General features: G+C 38.0%; 1 protein-coding gene across 5 annotated transcripts in view; it reads right to left on the bottom strand.

Moving 5' to 3' along the window:
- SMAP1 (small ArfGAP 1) overlaps nt 1–16,970 on the bottom strand; it is a 165,821-nt gene that overhangs the window by 72,163 nt on the left and 76,688 nt on the right. For 4 of the 5 annotated variants that reach the window (XM_047760240.1, XM_047760275.1, XM_047760257.1 and 1 more), the window contains 2 exons: nt 10,115–10,195; nt 5,656–5,736 (listed from right to left, as the gene is read on the bottom strand). In XM_047760240.1, the coding sequence (XP_047616196.1) occupies nt 5,656–5,736; nt 10,115–10,195 (162 nt within the window). The remainder of the gene's footprint in view (nt 1–5,655; nt 5,737–10,114; nt 10,196–16,970) is intronic. The other variant, XM_047760249.1, reaches the window with a different exon arrangement.

Genomic DNA, 16,970 nt, shown 5'->3' with positions numbered 1-16,970 from the left:
CCCCCATACTGACTTCAGCCACAAGGGGGGCAGACACCAGAAGAGAGGCTACAACTCTATTATCTGTCAAAAGGTCACCACAGCAAAAACCTATAAAAATGAAAAGACAGGGAACTATAACTCAGATGAGGGAGAAAGGAAAAACCCCAGAAAAACAGCTAAGCCATGAGGAGATTCTCAGCCTCCAGGAAAAAGACTTTAGACTGTTGATGCTGAAGATGATGCAAGACATTGGAAATAAACTGGAGGCAAAGATGGATAACTTACAGGAAACACTGACCAAAGAGATACAAGTAATGAAACTTCAACAAGAAGAGATCCAAAATACAGTAACTGAAATTAAAAACTCACTAGAAGCAGCTAACCGCAGAATACAGGAAGCAGAAGAACGAATAAGTGAGGTGGAGGACAGATTAGTGGAAATTACAGATGCAGAACAGAAAAGAGAAAAAAGACTGAAAACAAATGAAGAGAGTCTCAGAGAACTCTGGGACAACGTGAAATGCACCAACATCAGTATTATAGGGGTACCAGAAGGAAAAGAGAGAGAGGGAAGGGGACAGGAAAAATATTCCAAGAGATAATAGCCGAAAACTTCCCTAACATAGGAAAAGAACTACCCTCTCAAATATAGGAAGCACAACAAGTATCATATAAAATAAACCCAAGGAGGAATACACCAAGACACATATTAATCAAACTAACCAAAATTAAAAACAAAGAGAAAATCTTGAAAGCAGCTAGGGAAAAGAAACAAGTAACATACAAGGGAACCCCAATAAGGTTATCAGCAGATTTTTCAGCAGAAACTCTGCAGGCCAGAAGGCAGTGGCATGATATAATCAACATGATGAAAGGAAAAACCTCCAACCAAGATTAATCTACCCAGCAAGGCTCTCGTTCAGATTTGAAGGAGAAATCAAAACCTTCACAGATAAGCAAAAGTTGAGAGAATTCAGCAACACTCAACCAGCCTTACAACAAATACTAAAGGAACTTCTCCAGGCAGAAAAGAAAAGACAGCAACAGGAAACAAAAATGCCACAAATGACAAGGCTCAACAGTAAAGGTATATATACAGTAAAGATACAAAATCATCCATGCACAATTATACCACCAAAATCAGAAATCATGAGAAGAGGTGGGTACAAATGCAGGACACTGGAGATGAACTTGCAATTAAGAGACCAACAACTTAAAACAATCTCATATACATATAGACTCTTATATCAAATCTTCAGAATAACTGCAAACCAAAAATCTACAGTTGATACACAAACAAGAAATCTCTGGAGAAGAAATACATCTCACAGTAAATAAATAAGTGTGTAATCCACCATGAAGGGGGTCATTTGACATCATTCTTGGAATGCTGAAGTCTTCTTAGATCTGGATTCTGATTTCCTCTCCATCAAAGAATTTATGATAATTATAATTAAATAATGCAACTGTACAATTAAATAATATAGTTCTACAATTGTATTATTAATAACCATTTCTCTCCATGGTACAATGTAAGGTCTATAATGTCTTGTTTATCGCATCACCTAGAATGGTGTAATGCCTATATTGAAGAATCAATAAGATGTAACAAATTGTGAGGACATATGTATATAGTTACACTGTTTTTTAACCAATTTACGCATTTTATATTTTACTTATTTTCAGAGGGTGTATTATTTTTGTTATTCTTTCCAGTTAAGTTATTCTTTTTATTATGCTATATAAAATATTTAATGGTATATAAGGCTTTCTTCTTTATAATTCTAGTTGCATAATATACACAATTTTAATATACTTTTTTAAAGAAAAATTGAAATGTAATAGATAATACTAAATAGTAAAGATGAAAGCCATACAAAATGGGATAAAGTATAGAATAAATTTCCTATTTGTCTCAGCATATTTTCCATTCCACTTTTCCAGAGGGAGTCACTTAATCTCTTTCTTAAGATCCATGATAAAATAATCTGTGTGAATGTAATTGTGTTTAAATATTTGTATTTTATCCTCTAAAAAAAAATTTAAAAAAAGACTTGGACATAATCCAAGTGTACATCAACAATAGGATGGATAAAGTAACGAACAAATATACAATGAAACAGTACGTAACAATTAACTGAGTGAATTATACCTACATACAACATGACTGACACCAAAAAATGTTGACTAAAAAAGGAAAACACTAAAGAATATTTGTGGTATCATTTCATGCAAAGAAGGTAAATGTATTTCTAAAATGCAAGGAAATGATTATCTCTGGGGAGTGATTTCAATGGGAAGAATTATGTGGTGCAGCTTCTGGGGTGCTGGCCATGTTCTGTTTCTTGATTCGACAAGGAACACATGGATGGTCACTTTGGATGTAAGTGGACACACACCACCGTACATGCAAGCCATACACCTACACAGCTCCTGGCAGATAACAAACAGCCACTAAAGCCCACTTACTTACGAAGATTACATTCTGACCAATGCAGTACTTTTCACAGCTATTACCACTATTTTCTCCTCTGTGGAGTATGCTTGTCCCTTGAAAATATCAGCTCAGAGAGAACATAAAAAAACTGCACAGGGAGTTCCCGTCGTGGCGCAGTGGTTAACGAATCCGACTTGGAACCGTGAGGTCGCGGGTTCGGTCCCTGCCCTTGCTCAGTGGGTTAACGATCCGGCGTTGCCGTGAGCTGTGGTGTAGGTTGCAGACGCGGCTCGGATCCCGCGTTGCTGTGGCTCTGGCGTAGGCCAGTGGCTACAGCTCCGATTCAACCCCTAGCCTGGGAACCTCCATATGCCGCGGGAGCGGCCCAAGAAATAGCAACAACGGCAACAACAACAATAACAACAACAAAAAAAAAAGACCAAAAAAAAAAAAAACTGCACAGGGAACTACATCTAATCACTTGTGATGAACATGATAGAAGATAAGACAAATAATGTACATATATGTATAACTGGGTCACTTTGCTGCATAGCAGAAATTGACAGAACACTGTAAATCAAATACAATAAAAAATATTTGGGAGTTCCCATCGTGGCTCAGCAGAAATGAATCTGAATAGCATCCATGAGGATGCAGGTTCAATACCTGGCCTTAATCAGTGGGTTAAGGATCTGTTGTTGCCATGAGCTGTGGTATAGGTTGCAGATGCAGCTCAGATCCTGTGTTGGTGTGGCTGTGGTGTAGGCAGGCAGCCGCAGCTCTGATTTGACCCCTGGCCTCAGAACCTCCATGTGCCACAGATGCGGCCCTAAAAAGACAAAAAAAAATTTTTTTTTTTCTAAATGGCTCCTATGTGAATGAAGTAAAGCTTGTTTGTGCTACTGTTCTTTCAGTTTTCCCCACTGTTATACTTTTAAATAGATCTTCCTTCTTATATACCCTACACTACCCTGACCCCGAAATTCTGACAGGAACTGAAGTTTTTCCCTCTAGGTGATTATTCCTTCACCAAAGTTCCCATCATCAGCAGTAGCCCTGATCCCCTGAAGGCTGAGCAAGAATAACAGATGAGCTGTGAACTGAGTTTAAATGCTCACACCCTGAACTGCTCTTCTCAAGACCACAGTCCAGAGACTCAGTTCTCAGATAACTGTGGCAACCCCTTTTCAGAGTAGGCAACAGAGGCAGGCATTCATATGTAAGGTCAAATGCTCACTGTATTTTGACGGTAAAATATTTTTTAAAGAGAAAAAGTAAACATGTTTTTAAAATGGTTAATTTTATATCTTGCCAAGAAAAAACAATAAGGCATTAAGCTCTTGGTTATTTCCAATTTTTGGAAACAATAATAAAACCTACTAATGATTTTTAAATTCTTTTATAATCAAACAGAAAAGTGTAAGAGATTTCACGTACAGCCTCTTACTGACGTATGCTAAAGAGTTAAGTTACCAGAGCAGAATTAAAGCTATTGAGGTGATCAGGTTATAATTACCAACTTAATCACTCCTTTTTAAAAGTTTTATAATATTTAACATATAAATTTAATTTGGTGAAAGGTAAGAATCTAATTCAGTAAGCAATCATTAAAACAAATAGTGATATTTAAAGAAATTAACATCAATTAAAAAGTATTTTAAAAATACATAAAAAATTCTACTTAGCAAGAGTTGTACAGTCTTTGCTATCTAACAAATTAATCATTAATAAATTGCAGTTTATTATTCTGTATGACCTTGGGATCAAAACATAACAGGAATTATGTGAGGAAAGACATCAACAAATCAATGCACATATGTTTATCCTAAACATCTATAAACACTCAAGAAATGTAGAAATACAAAGAAACATAAGACTTAGTCCCCATGTGAGTGATATATAATCTCAGGAAACAAAACATGTATGCATCTGTGCTACACAAAGAAATACATCTAACAATACAATTAAATAAGGTAGGAAGTAATAAAATCAAGTGTATGACAATGTCACCAGAATTTTGAGGAAGGGAGAAGCATCTCTAGTTGGGATGTCTAGAGAAGCTTCATGGAAGAGGTGGAATGAGTAAGCTTAGATAATAGGTGGGAGAGGAAAGGATATTCTTGGAAAGGCAATTCAGTGAACGGAACGATGGCAAGTTATGTTTAGGTGACTGGTATGAAAAATGGAGAGCAACTGCTAGGAAGGTAGGTGAAGGGTTAGATACTGGATGGTTTTAATTGCTACATAAAGGACTACGAAGTCTTCAGATACTTAGCACATCTTAAACACTGAAGGCATGTTCATAATTCTGAAAGTAGAGATCGTTCTAATCAATACAACAAAAAAAGAACCAGGAAATACTGACTTTGTACTCTTTAAGTGGATACACTTTGTAGTATGTAATTTACGCCTTCATAAAGTCGATTATTAAAATTTCAACAATTAAAATCAAGGACTCTCCCTTTACTGACAATTCCTGTACCATGCTTCCAGTCTTAGATGATGAAATGCATTCAAAGTTAAGCCACCAATCCTTTTACAAAAATTTAATGTTTTGTCTACCTCTAGGAGGCCTAATCAAAATCTCTCCTGCTAATCAATGCAAAATAATCTTCCAAAAGAACCCTTCTGAACTGCTGCTCATAGCCTTTACTCCAAAAAGGAATCAATCTAGACTTTAAGGTTCTATACAATTTGAGCTCCACCTACCATTTTGGTTTTCCTTTTAAAAACTTCTTATACAAAGCCATTTGTCTTCCTTCAAATGCCACTACTATTTTCTAAACATGCATTGTCTATTTCCGGTTTCCATGTCCTTGAAGTGTTCTCTCCACAGATTACACTCCTGCTACATACCTTAATCCCACCTACACTCCAATATCCAGCTCAAGTGCTAATCTTGTGCATGAAGGCCCCTGCAGGTATGACCTTTTCATCCTCTAAACTTTTGCTAAAGTCTGATTACGCATGAAAGCTAAAAACACCACTCTTCATCTCATGAATGATACTTGCCCTTGAGGAACTCACATGAACCCATACCCACACATATAAAACTGATTACAAATCACAGAGGACAAGCCAGATGGACATGCTTATTTAGCACACAGCAGTCACCCAACAAATACTTGTTGAAAGAATGATTACTTGTACAGCATGAATATTCCCAAAGTCGTTCATATATAATTATACAAATAAGGTCATAATCTTTGTAGATTGAAGAAAAAAAGAAAATTTACCTTTTCAGTTGTAAGAGGTTTCACAGACTTCTCTGGCTCCTTTTCTCTCTTTTTCTCTTCCTTTTTTTTTTCCTTTTCTTTCTAAAACATAGCCAGAAGTTTTGATAAGTTTACTTTTTAAAAAACAGCAGCTCTTAAAATGTTCATTTTACTAGTTTGAGTCATCTGAAAAGGGTGCAAATATTCAATGATGACAATATCCAGTGATACTGAGATATAAAGTAAAATTCATACGCTCATTGAGGAACATGTAGATAACAATAAAGAATAGTTTTCTGTTAAAAAATTAAGACAGAAGTGAGATAATTTAGAACTCCTTTGATATTGTAGAGTTTGTTTAAAACAAATGAGACCTCTATACAATGAATTCTCACTGCATTTTCACATAAGATTAGGCTTCCTAATAGTAACCATAATGCTGAAATTTGAATTAGAAGAAAAAGTAAACTAACTGAGGGAACAGAATTCTTTATCACATAGGTGGAGATTACAACATGTAAACATGAGGAGAAAGGGTAAAGTCACTTTAATTTTTTAAAGTAACAGAAAACATTTTCAGTCTGTTACCAGAGTGTCGTGATTTTTCAAAGGGCAAATACCATAATTTTTTCATGAAAAAAATGTTGAAGATAGTGCTAGCTGACTAGTCAGAGTATTTAATCCAAGTCACTCTAGGTAAAATATAATGGTATTATAACACTCACAATTTGCATTTCTAAGAAGGACGAAATAGGATATAATAATAAAAAAAAATTAAGAGCCATAAACGGGCCAAAAAAAAGGAAAGGGAAACAAAGATTAAACAAAGAGTATTCATAAGTCTTGTAAAGGGGAAAGATGCCTAGAAATCTAGAAGCAGATGATAATGCAACTGGCAGCAAAGATGAAAAGATAAATTGGTGAGCCTAAGAAAGTATAATAAAAAATACATGCACTTAGTCAAAAGGACTACGGGCTGCATTTACTCCTGTGACTTTAAAATGGTGTTTGACACAACTTCTCTCAAAAAATAGAATATATATGGAGGGGTTCCCGTCGTGGCGCAGTGGTTAACGAATCCGACTTGGAACCATGAGGTTGCAGGTTCGATCCCTGGCCTTGCTCAGTGGGTTAACGATCCGGCATTGCCGTGAGCTGTGGTGTAGGTTGTAGGCACGGCTTGGATCCCGCGTTGCTGTGGCTCTGGTGTAGGCCGGAGGCTACACCTCCGATTAGACCCCTAGCCTGGGAACCTCCATATGCTGCAGGAGTGGCCCAAGAAATGGCAAAAAGACAAAAAAAAAAAAAAAATAGAATATAACCAAAGTTCCTATGAGCCCAAGCCTGTGATCTGTACCTTACTAATTTAACTTTTAGTCTGAAAAAAATATAATTACTGTCATTTTATAAATGGAGAGACAAACTCTCAGGAAAGTAACACAGAGCTAACAGCAGCAGTGCTGAGGGACTGCAGAGCCCAGATTCTCAAGTGCCATGCACAGAGCACTGCTGTTTACCACTGCAGTTCCCCTTCCATATGGTTAACGGCTAATACTTACAGAAACCTTCCCATGTGCCAGAACTATGTGACTCACTTAAATCCTCACAACTTTCTGAGGTAAGTAATATCAATGGCATTTCATAAATGAAAACATAAATGAAATGTGCAAAAATCCTTCATATACTATAAAAGCTTTCCATACATCATTTGTCAAGTTTAGGGAGGAAAACAAGTAAATGAACATTCTCACTAATGTGCTGGATGAACTGTTCGGGAACCTTTCAAAGCTCTTAATTCTTTCTCAAGGAAGTTACCAATTGTCATGAGACGGGTAAGAAGCCTGCCTTTCTAATTGCTATGACTGGTGGGCACATCTGAAATCACCAAAAATAACTGATTTGGTTGCCTGTGTTTGATCAAGAGAGAGCTTGATTTGATCCTCTTGAACACTGGAATTTCAGCTGTCAAAATATGGCTGTAATCTATTCTGATTCCAACAGTGGGATTATAACACAGGCTTTGAAGTAACACTAAAAACATAGGCTCTAAACTCAGATCATACAGTTTGACCCACAGATGACTCCCATCTTCAGAATCAAAAGCTGCTGAAAGATCAAAGAGCACTGTGAGAACCTACGTTGTTTTAAACTATTTTCTCAGCAAGAGTAAAATACAGTGGTGTTTGGTATAATAAAATAGTAGTTTCTGAAACTTGATGACTATACATTCAAATGATACAGTGAAACAGGAGACCTCCTGCATAAGAAAACTGGGATAAATGTTCAAGTACTCTAAGACAGAGAAAAGTACAAATTGTATTCATTATAATCAAACTACATGTGACTGATTTAATTAAAGATATGGTCTATAGCCTCAAATTTTTTATAATGTACTCTTTATACTCTACCATATGTATATATTTATTTATGAAGCACTATATTATATATATATTATAAAACATACATAAAAATTGAAATTTTAAAAGGACAAGGAAAAGGGCATGAATAGACACTGTAAAGGATTGCCTTGAGTGCTCCCTAATGTTCAGTGCTATTAGATACCATTACTGAGCTAGACTGAATGAGACCACTGTTTTCTAAGACGTGGTGGCAGGAACCACACAGGACAAACATGTAATCTGAGGGTTTCCACCCTTTGAGCCAGGTACCACTGACATCCTCCACTTTCTCACAGCAACCTCCACCCTCTTATGGTGTTTCTTCTCTGGGCCTGCCCACTGACCCCTGATAGCTACAATACCCTAACCACCCCAGTCTGTCCAGCTCCAACCTTGTACTTCATGTTCCAAACTGTTCCACAATGTCTCCTCTGAAACCCACCTCACCCTGCTAACTCTCAAGTTCAAGTGTGCCCCGATCTCCTTTCTCATGGCTCTCCTGTTCCACTAACAGGATATCACACTCTCCCTGGACTTCCCGTGTCTCTTCCCCTCTTTCTCTTCCTCTGCACCCCTGGCCCGTGCTCCAAACTGGATCTTTCCTCTGGCCTATAGACCTGTATATCCAACCACCTACCAGATACCCAGATGTTCTATAGTCACCTCACACTCAACGTACACAACTTTTAATTCAGCCCCCTCTCAGTTCTCTCCTCAAACTTGCTCCTCCTCCTCAGCTTGGATCCTTTTCTCACTGGACAGCACCATCATCGCTGAGATGCTCTAGCCTGAAACTGAGGGTCACCAAGGCTCCCCAAAGCACCTCCATAGTTCACTGATTACAAGAGTCGAGGGAATCCATCCTCTGGAGACCTCTTAAAACTACAGTCTCCTTTTCACTCCTTCTGCCTCCATGTTAGCACACGCTCCCATCATTTTACTCATAGAACAGTGCAACAGGTTCTCGAGCCTTTTCCACAACCGAGTCTGTGGAGGAAAATATTAGGACATGAAAATCGGACGCTGATAATCCTACTACACTTAAATCTCATGAAAGTGCCAGGGTCTTAAGAACGAAGCCCAAACTCATCAGCAGGCCACGGGAAGGTTCCTCTTTCACTTCTTTCCCCTTCCAACAGTGTCCCAGCCATGCCATTCTACCTGCACATCCCCAATCCTTGTTTGCCCAGGCTTTTTTCAAAAGATGCTTTCTCTACTTGGAATGCATCTTAGTCCTCACAGTTAGTGTTTATTAAGGGTTTAAGATGCATCAAAAGTGTGCCTCCTGTATTAATAGCAGCACAGTGAGGATATGCCAATCATAGCACACACGTTATATTGCATTAGAAACCTTTGTAAAGTCATCTGTTTTCTGCTGTTAGGTGTAAGCTTCTCTGAGGCAGGGAGACACCTTATTTGTGTTTATATCCCCATGTTTAGCACATATTTACCAAGCAGCAGACACAGAAAAATTGTTAGCTGAAAGAATAACTCAAACTAATTCATTAAGGTCATTATAACAACAGAGACAAAGAGTGAAAAATTTAAAATCTTCAAATATTTGTAGGGACTTTAAAAGTCCCTAATGGCAGCATCATGCACCCTAACCACTTCTACCCCCCACACACATTCTAACAATTATCGATAATGATCCTATACTCATACACTGTACCTATATGATGGTTATTATTACTTAAAAAGAAACTTGAAATTAACTTTCTTCAAGTGCTTATAACAACAGAGTACAGAAAGAAAACATTTTTAATCAAAAACTTTTCTAGTAAATCAAACAATTCAAGAACAACTATTTAAAGTTCCTTTAAGCCTAAAATAGCAGTGGAAACAACAAAAAACTAGTTGTTAAATGCTGAGATATACCTATCGTACCAATAAAGTAGGCATTCTGAAATATAGTCTTTTAATCTCCCCTGTGGGATAGGAAAGTATTCTTAAAACTGTTGTATTTAACATGTTCAGTACTGGAGCCCATTTAAAACATAAACAACTATTACAGCACCTCAAATGATGGTGCATTTACCATTGAGCACTAGGCAATGCGGCCAGCTAAAACACTACCATACCTCCAATTTGTTTTTCTCAACAGCAGCTTGTAGAGAAGGAGAGGATACCAAAGGCTGAAGAGGAGCATCAGATGAGGAAATCTGTGGAATGCAGATGGAAAGTCAGGAGAAAAAAACAAAAAGAAGGTAATCAGAATGGACAGGCACAGGAAAGAAACAAGTACTCATGTATTTCTAAGATATAGGAGCACTTAGGTGTATGGCAGACGAAAATAATACACAGAGTGTTGCTTTAATACCTTCATGTGGAGGAGTTCCCATCGTGGCGCAGTGGTTAACGGATCCGACTAGGAACCATGAGGTTGAGGGTTCGATCCCTGGCCTTGCTCAGTAGGTTAAGGATCTGGCGTTGCCGTGAGCTGTGGTATAGGTCGCAGACGTGTCTCGGATCCTGCGTTGCTGTGACTCTGGCGTAGGCCGGTGGCTACAGCTCCGATTAGACCCCTAGCCTGGGAACCTCCATATGGTGCAAGAGCAGCCCAAGAAACGGCAAAAAGACAAAAAAAAAAAAAACACAAACTTTCATGTGGAATTTCTCAAAGTAAAAAGTATTCGCTATAGAATAAGTGCACAATTTAAAGTGGATTTCACCATGACACAGAATTTAAAATGTACTCAGACAACATCACCCCAAAAGTATTTGAAAAACAATGAAGCTTCTCTGACAGTTCTCGTTCCATCAATGCTATTGCTGAAGTACTCATTCCATGAAGCAAGAAGATACATGGTCTAAGTGTCAGGAGAGCATGAGTGAGTCCTCATCTTTACTAACCATAGCTATTTCAGAAATGGAAAATAAAACAGCTGAAATAGTAAAAGTTAATTACAGTTTTAATCAACTGTTTAAGAAAACAGAAAAAAGGCTGGGAGCAAAAAGGATGGATTAATGCAGCATAAGAACTGAGCAGCAGACTTAACGTAAAGCCATGCATGCACACACTTCCTTCTTTCAGATCTGTGTGTGCAAACACTCTCTCCAGGGCTGCATGGGCTGAATTACCCCAGAGCACTGCGAGACAGCTCTCTATGCAGCAAAGGCAATTTATACAGGAAGACGATTTCCTTGAAAAGCCTTTTCACACATCTTCCTATCCAATTTCTATATGCATAGTTGATCACTTTAATGGCGGCATTATCTTCCTGCTCTTTTTACTGCCAAAATATAACTGAAATACATTTACAAAATGTGTAATACATCTTTGGAGCCATAAAACTGTCATCTCTATATTGCCCTACCATATCAATAGTGCCATCAGGAATTTTTAAGAATAAAAGGTGCTATTATAAAGAAAGGTTATTATACAATGTCGAAATAACATTGTGAGATGACAAATCTTCATTCAATCTGCTTGTCATTATGCTAGTTATGGCTGTAATTCTTAAATTACAACCCAAGACCATAATATTTAAGGGGCTTTTCCCTGACACACTGTTTGTTAGCTCTGTTAAAAGTATGCAAACTAACTATTTAGTGACTACTAATGGAAATTACACATAGAAGAAAATATTTTAAAAAAACAAACTGTGCCTCAAAGCCTGGCTTGAAAGCTGGTTTATCCCACCGGACATTTACTTGCTAGAGCTCTTTTACTGCCACTTTATGCAGAAAACAAGAGATTAGAAATAGCATGTAAAATCACTTAAGATGACAACCTACATCATAAAGACCTTTTGCCCAAACTCATGTAAAAGATGAACATAAAAATATAAAGGGGGAATGAGAGCATTTGATATGTCAAGTGTTACCAATTCAAGACAATTCATTGTAAAAGTGCTTGTTCTTTTAAGAAGATGATAAATTGATTTGACCATTTTTAAAATGCAGAAGGAGCAATATAAAATTATTCAATAGGGGTTCCCATTGTGGTGCAGTGGAAATGAGCCTGACTAGTATCCACGAGGACATGGGTTTGACCCCTAGCCTCGCTTAGTGGGTCAAGGATCTGGCATTGCCATGAGCTGTGCTGTAAATCACAGATGCAGCTTGGATCCTGCGTTGCTGTTGCTGTGGTGCAGGCTGGCAGCTGTAGCTTTGATTCAACCCCTAGCCTGTGAACTTCCACATGCTACGAGTGCAGCCCTAAGAAGCAAAACATAAATAAATAAATAATTTTTAAAAATTATTCCATAAATATCAGTCATTTAAAGCTTTTTAATGCCACAAAAAAAAAAAAAAAAGCATCAATACTATGTTCCAGCTAGGAACAATCAGAGACACTTGTCCAGTAGGCAAGATATTTGAAAAGTCAATTGGAGGATTTCCCAAGTAGCCTAGTGGTTAAGATTTGGCATTGTCACTGCTGTGGCTCAGGTTCGATCCCTGGCCTGGGAACCTCCACATGCTTCAGGGGAGGTCAATTTCCATCTTAATCAAATTAAATAAAGGAAATAACATACAAAAGGAAAAAGAAAAGTCAACTGGCAAATCGACAAGTGAATGTGTAACTGTGGTATACTCATAAATCAAATTACTATCTACTAATAAAAAACGAACAGTCTACTAGTACACATGGAAACAGGGAGGAATTTCAGAAACATGCTGAAAGAAGAAAGACACAAAAGAGTAAACAGTTTATGACACTATTTATATGAAACTCTAGCAAAGACAACTGCAATCTACAGTGATGAAAGGCAGATCAGTGGCCGCTTGGGCCTGGGGTGGGTAGCAAGAGGCACAAAGGGATGTCCTGGAGTGAAAGAAAGGTTCTACATGCCAACTGTGGTAATAGTCACACAGGGGTACTCAATTTCCAAAACTCACTGAATTACAACTTAAACTGTCTTTTATTGTACGTAAATTGTACCTCAAAAAGATTGATTTTTTAAAAGTCAATGAGCAGTGTAAGATTCATTAGGTGAGCAAGGAATGAACAGAGGTCTGCACATGGACCCAACCAAACCATAAGACCCCCCACCTGCTCCCATGCTCCCCAACCTGGCAACCAGTGTCTAGCTACACTCAAGTGCTCTGACGTCAGCTCTCTAGTCTGTTGCTCTGGCCTCCAGGATCTCTGCTTCTGCTGCTTCCTCTGCCAGAAGTACCCACACTTGTAGTAGTGCCCAGCTGTCCTTTCACTCTGAGCTGATGCTGCCTCCTCCAGGAGGTATCCCTTCATCCTTCAGTCTAATCTAAGGAGCCACTGTAGGTGCTTCCAAGGACCCATCTACGACACTTTCCTCTTGTAGACATTACCACGTGTGGTCCAGTAAAGACGTAATTACTTAACAGTATTCTCTGTTTATTTTATTTTTTTGCCATTTCTAGGGCCGCTCCCACGGCATATGGAGGTTCCCAAGCTAGGTGTCTAATCGGAGCTGTAGCCGCCGGCCTACACCACAGCCACAGCAACGTGGGATCCGAGCCACGTCTACAACCTACACCACAGCTCACGGGAATGCCAGATCTTTAACCCACTGAGCAAGGGCAGGGACCGAACCCGCAACCTCATGGTTCCTAGTCAGATTTGTTAACCACTGAGCCACAAGGGGAACTCCCAGTATTCTCTGTTTAAATGAAGTCCTCTGAGACAGACATTGTTTCTATTACCCATCTTTAGCATCAGGCATTCAACAAGTCTCCATAAAAAAAAAAAAAAAAAACTTTTATGAGGAAAAGAAAATAGGAGGATGAAAGCCTCTCAGAGGCAGAACCAAAAGGAGGCTCAATGTCAGTAGTTATAACTGTCCTCTGAAGGTACACTGGCTGGCTAACATACTTTTCTGAAATCTCACACAAGTTATCTGGAATTACTGTTAAATTCAAAATTTATTTTGTAACTAGATAGTTCTGTTCCACCGGATTCCAGTACTTTTATATAGAGGACAAGACTTTGAATGTTCTTTGAATGTTTCTCTACCCCCTACTCTTCTCCAGGCCACCACTCTATCTATGAGAGAACATTGAATGGAAACCCAGTAGATTTTTGTCAGGAATAAATGAGTCACAGTCCTTTCTTCAGTTATTCTTAAGCCCAGAGGTTCTTCTCTAGGCCACCAACAAAGAAAACTGATGCAAAGAAACTCCAGAGCAATCTAAGTATACACACTCACTACAAAAAGAAAACTCATCAGGCAAAACAGGTTTCCAACTAGCACGTTCCAGGATAAAGTGAGCAAATATACTTTGAAAAAGTATCAAGTACTTAAAAAATACCAGTATGAACATTCGAAGGTCATAAGCCAAGATATTCATCTATCTTTTCAAGAAAAGATGACTTTTTTTGTTTTGTTTGTTTGTTTGTTTTTTAGCCACACCCACAGCATACGAAAGTTTGTGGGCCTAGGATCGAATCTGAGCCACAACTGTGACCCACACCACAGCTGCAGCAATGATGGATCCTTAACCCACTGTGCCAGGATGGGGATCAAACCTGTGCTGCCACAGATCATTAACCCACTGTGACACAGAGGGAACGCTGATCACATTATTTTCTTGATAACTTTTTTCTTTTTACTATTACCCTTTTTAACAGAATAATGCTACAATAAAAATCTGGTGCTCCAAACATTGAAAAATAACTTAGGGATTAATTTTAAGCAACATATTGCTTCAAAACCATTTTGGAAATCCTTGGATATGTTTTCTAAGTGGAGATTTTATCATTGCAATTCTCAAATGGCTGTCTCAGGAGCTTTCAATATACTGTGAAGCTAAAGTTTTATAGGAGTCAAGAAATCATTTGAAATTATCATTTCCAAAGTCAATTACATCCCACAGCATGCATTAAATACGAAAGCTGAAAATACACTTAATGAACTAATAAACAAATCATACAAAAGAAACCATCAATTAAACTCATCAGGAGGAGAGTTAAAGACTTTGACAAACTTAACTAAGTAACTATACCACCAAATATGTAGAAGCCTGAATTTTAAAATGCTCATTTTGAAATCATTGGATAAGTCACTAAGAAATGTAGAGTTCCAGAAAAAAATTCAAATGGAAGTCCTTTAACTGTCACATCGTCACCTGGCAGTCCGTAATGAAAGGGCTGACTACAACGTGGTGATATTAACCAAACAGAACTCAAGTCTTAGAGTGAAGTCTGAATATTCACGTTTCTCAACTTTCCACCTGCTCAGGGGCCTTTACGCTTGCTTCCCTCCTTTCTTCCTGCAACATGATCATCACAGTAGCTTCTATTTAGTAAACACTTATGTGCCAGGCACTCTACTAAACACGCAGTATGTGGTTTACCTTATTTAACACTTATCTTACTTAACATTATAAGAATACTATCCAAAATAGTTACCACGTGAGTTCCCATAGTGGCTCAGTGGTTAACGAACCCAACTAGGATCCGTGATGATGCGGGTTCAATCCCTGGCCTCGCTCAGTGGGTTAAGGATCCAGCATTGCCATGAGCTATGGTATAGGTCACAGACTTGGCTAAGATCTGGCATTGCTGTGGCATAGGCTGGCAGCTATAGCTCCAATTCGACCTCTAGCCTGGGAACCTCCATATGCTGCAGATGTGTCCCTCAAAAGACCAAAAAAAAAAAAAAAAATTGATACCATGGCCATACCTATCCCACAGAAGAGAAACTAAAATTGTAACAAAAAGAAGTAACAGTAATAACAAAAATCAAGTTGTACCTGTGTTATCTAACACTAATCTTAACTCACCACCTAATCATTCATCATCTAAGTTTCTTACCCCTGTCTTGAAGGACATCTAAAATTTACTGTAGGAGTTCCCTTGCAATGCAGCACATTAAGGATATTTGGCTTTGTCATTGCAGTGGCTCAGGCCGCTGCTGTGGTGAGAGTTTTGATCCCTGGCCTGGAAATTTCCACATGCTATGGGCATGGCCAAAAAATAGAGGAATTTTAAAAGTGTATTGCAATTCACACTGTCTTAAAATTATTGCTCATTTACCTTAATGAGATATATAAGCATTAGTTTATTACAAAGAGAGCTTAAAAGAATTACTAGGGCAAGCTCATTTTTACTATAATACAACACAGAAACATTGTTTCCACAACATTTTCTAAACTGGAATACTGGATTTAATTGTACTTTTGTTATACTGAATACTAGCCTTTATACATATGTGTGTATACATACATATATACACACATATAAAACGAGAAAATTCTGTTTTAAAATTTTTATATAATACTTGGTTATAAAAAAACTTAATAGGGCAAGTGATAATAATGGTAATTTCATTTGAAATTCACAATGCAGAACTAAAACCAGTGCTGCAAAAACTTAAGTATGTACTCAAATTGAGTTCATGAAGTTATTTGTGAAGGATGAAAAGTGGCAAAGGAGGCAAGAAATATATATAGAAGATTAACAAGAATAAGTGAGTGCTCATTTTAAAATCATCAATTCCCAATGACTATCAGCCATTTTTCCAAGACTAAACTGAGAAGTTAAGGGTCAGGATAAAATAGATTGAGTTACCTATACATTTCACTGGTTCAGCAGATTTTCTTTTTGATTATTATTATGGCAAATGAATCATGTGAGTATGGAAGTATGTGGTGGAGGAAGGGAGAGAGGAGGTTGGACAGAGAAAAGCTCCTGAAGGAAAAGAGGCAACAATAAGGCAGAGCTCAGCCTCATCTGCTCAAGGCCTGTGAGATCTCCTAAGAACTCCCTTTCTCAGTGTCTGCAGCTGCGATTCACTACTGATTAAGGGGAGTGAGGGGCCAAAAGACAGGCTAAAGTACTTTCTGTACTCAAAGTTTTTCAAATGCCCCCTATCACTTGTTCAATTAAGGAACAGCCAGAGAAGGCAGATTCATTCAGCATAACCCTGGTAGGAAAATTCTAAGATGGCCATCAAAATTCCCACTCCCTGGTTTACATACCCTGTATTTAAAAGGATTTCTTAAAATTTCATA

This window comes from Phacochoerus africanus, chromosome 2 (genome assembly GCF_016906955.1).
Source record: "Phacochoerus africanus isolate WHEZ1 chromosome 2, ROS_Pafr_v1, whole genome shotgun sequence".
NCBI classification, from domain to species: Eukaryota; Metazoa; Chordata; class Mammalia; order Artiodactyla; family Suidae; genus Phacochoerus; species Phacochoerus africanus.
Note: the sequence above shows the minus strand (reverse complement) of the source record. Positions and strands in the feature narration are given on the sequence as shown.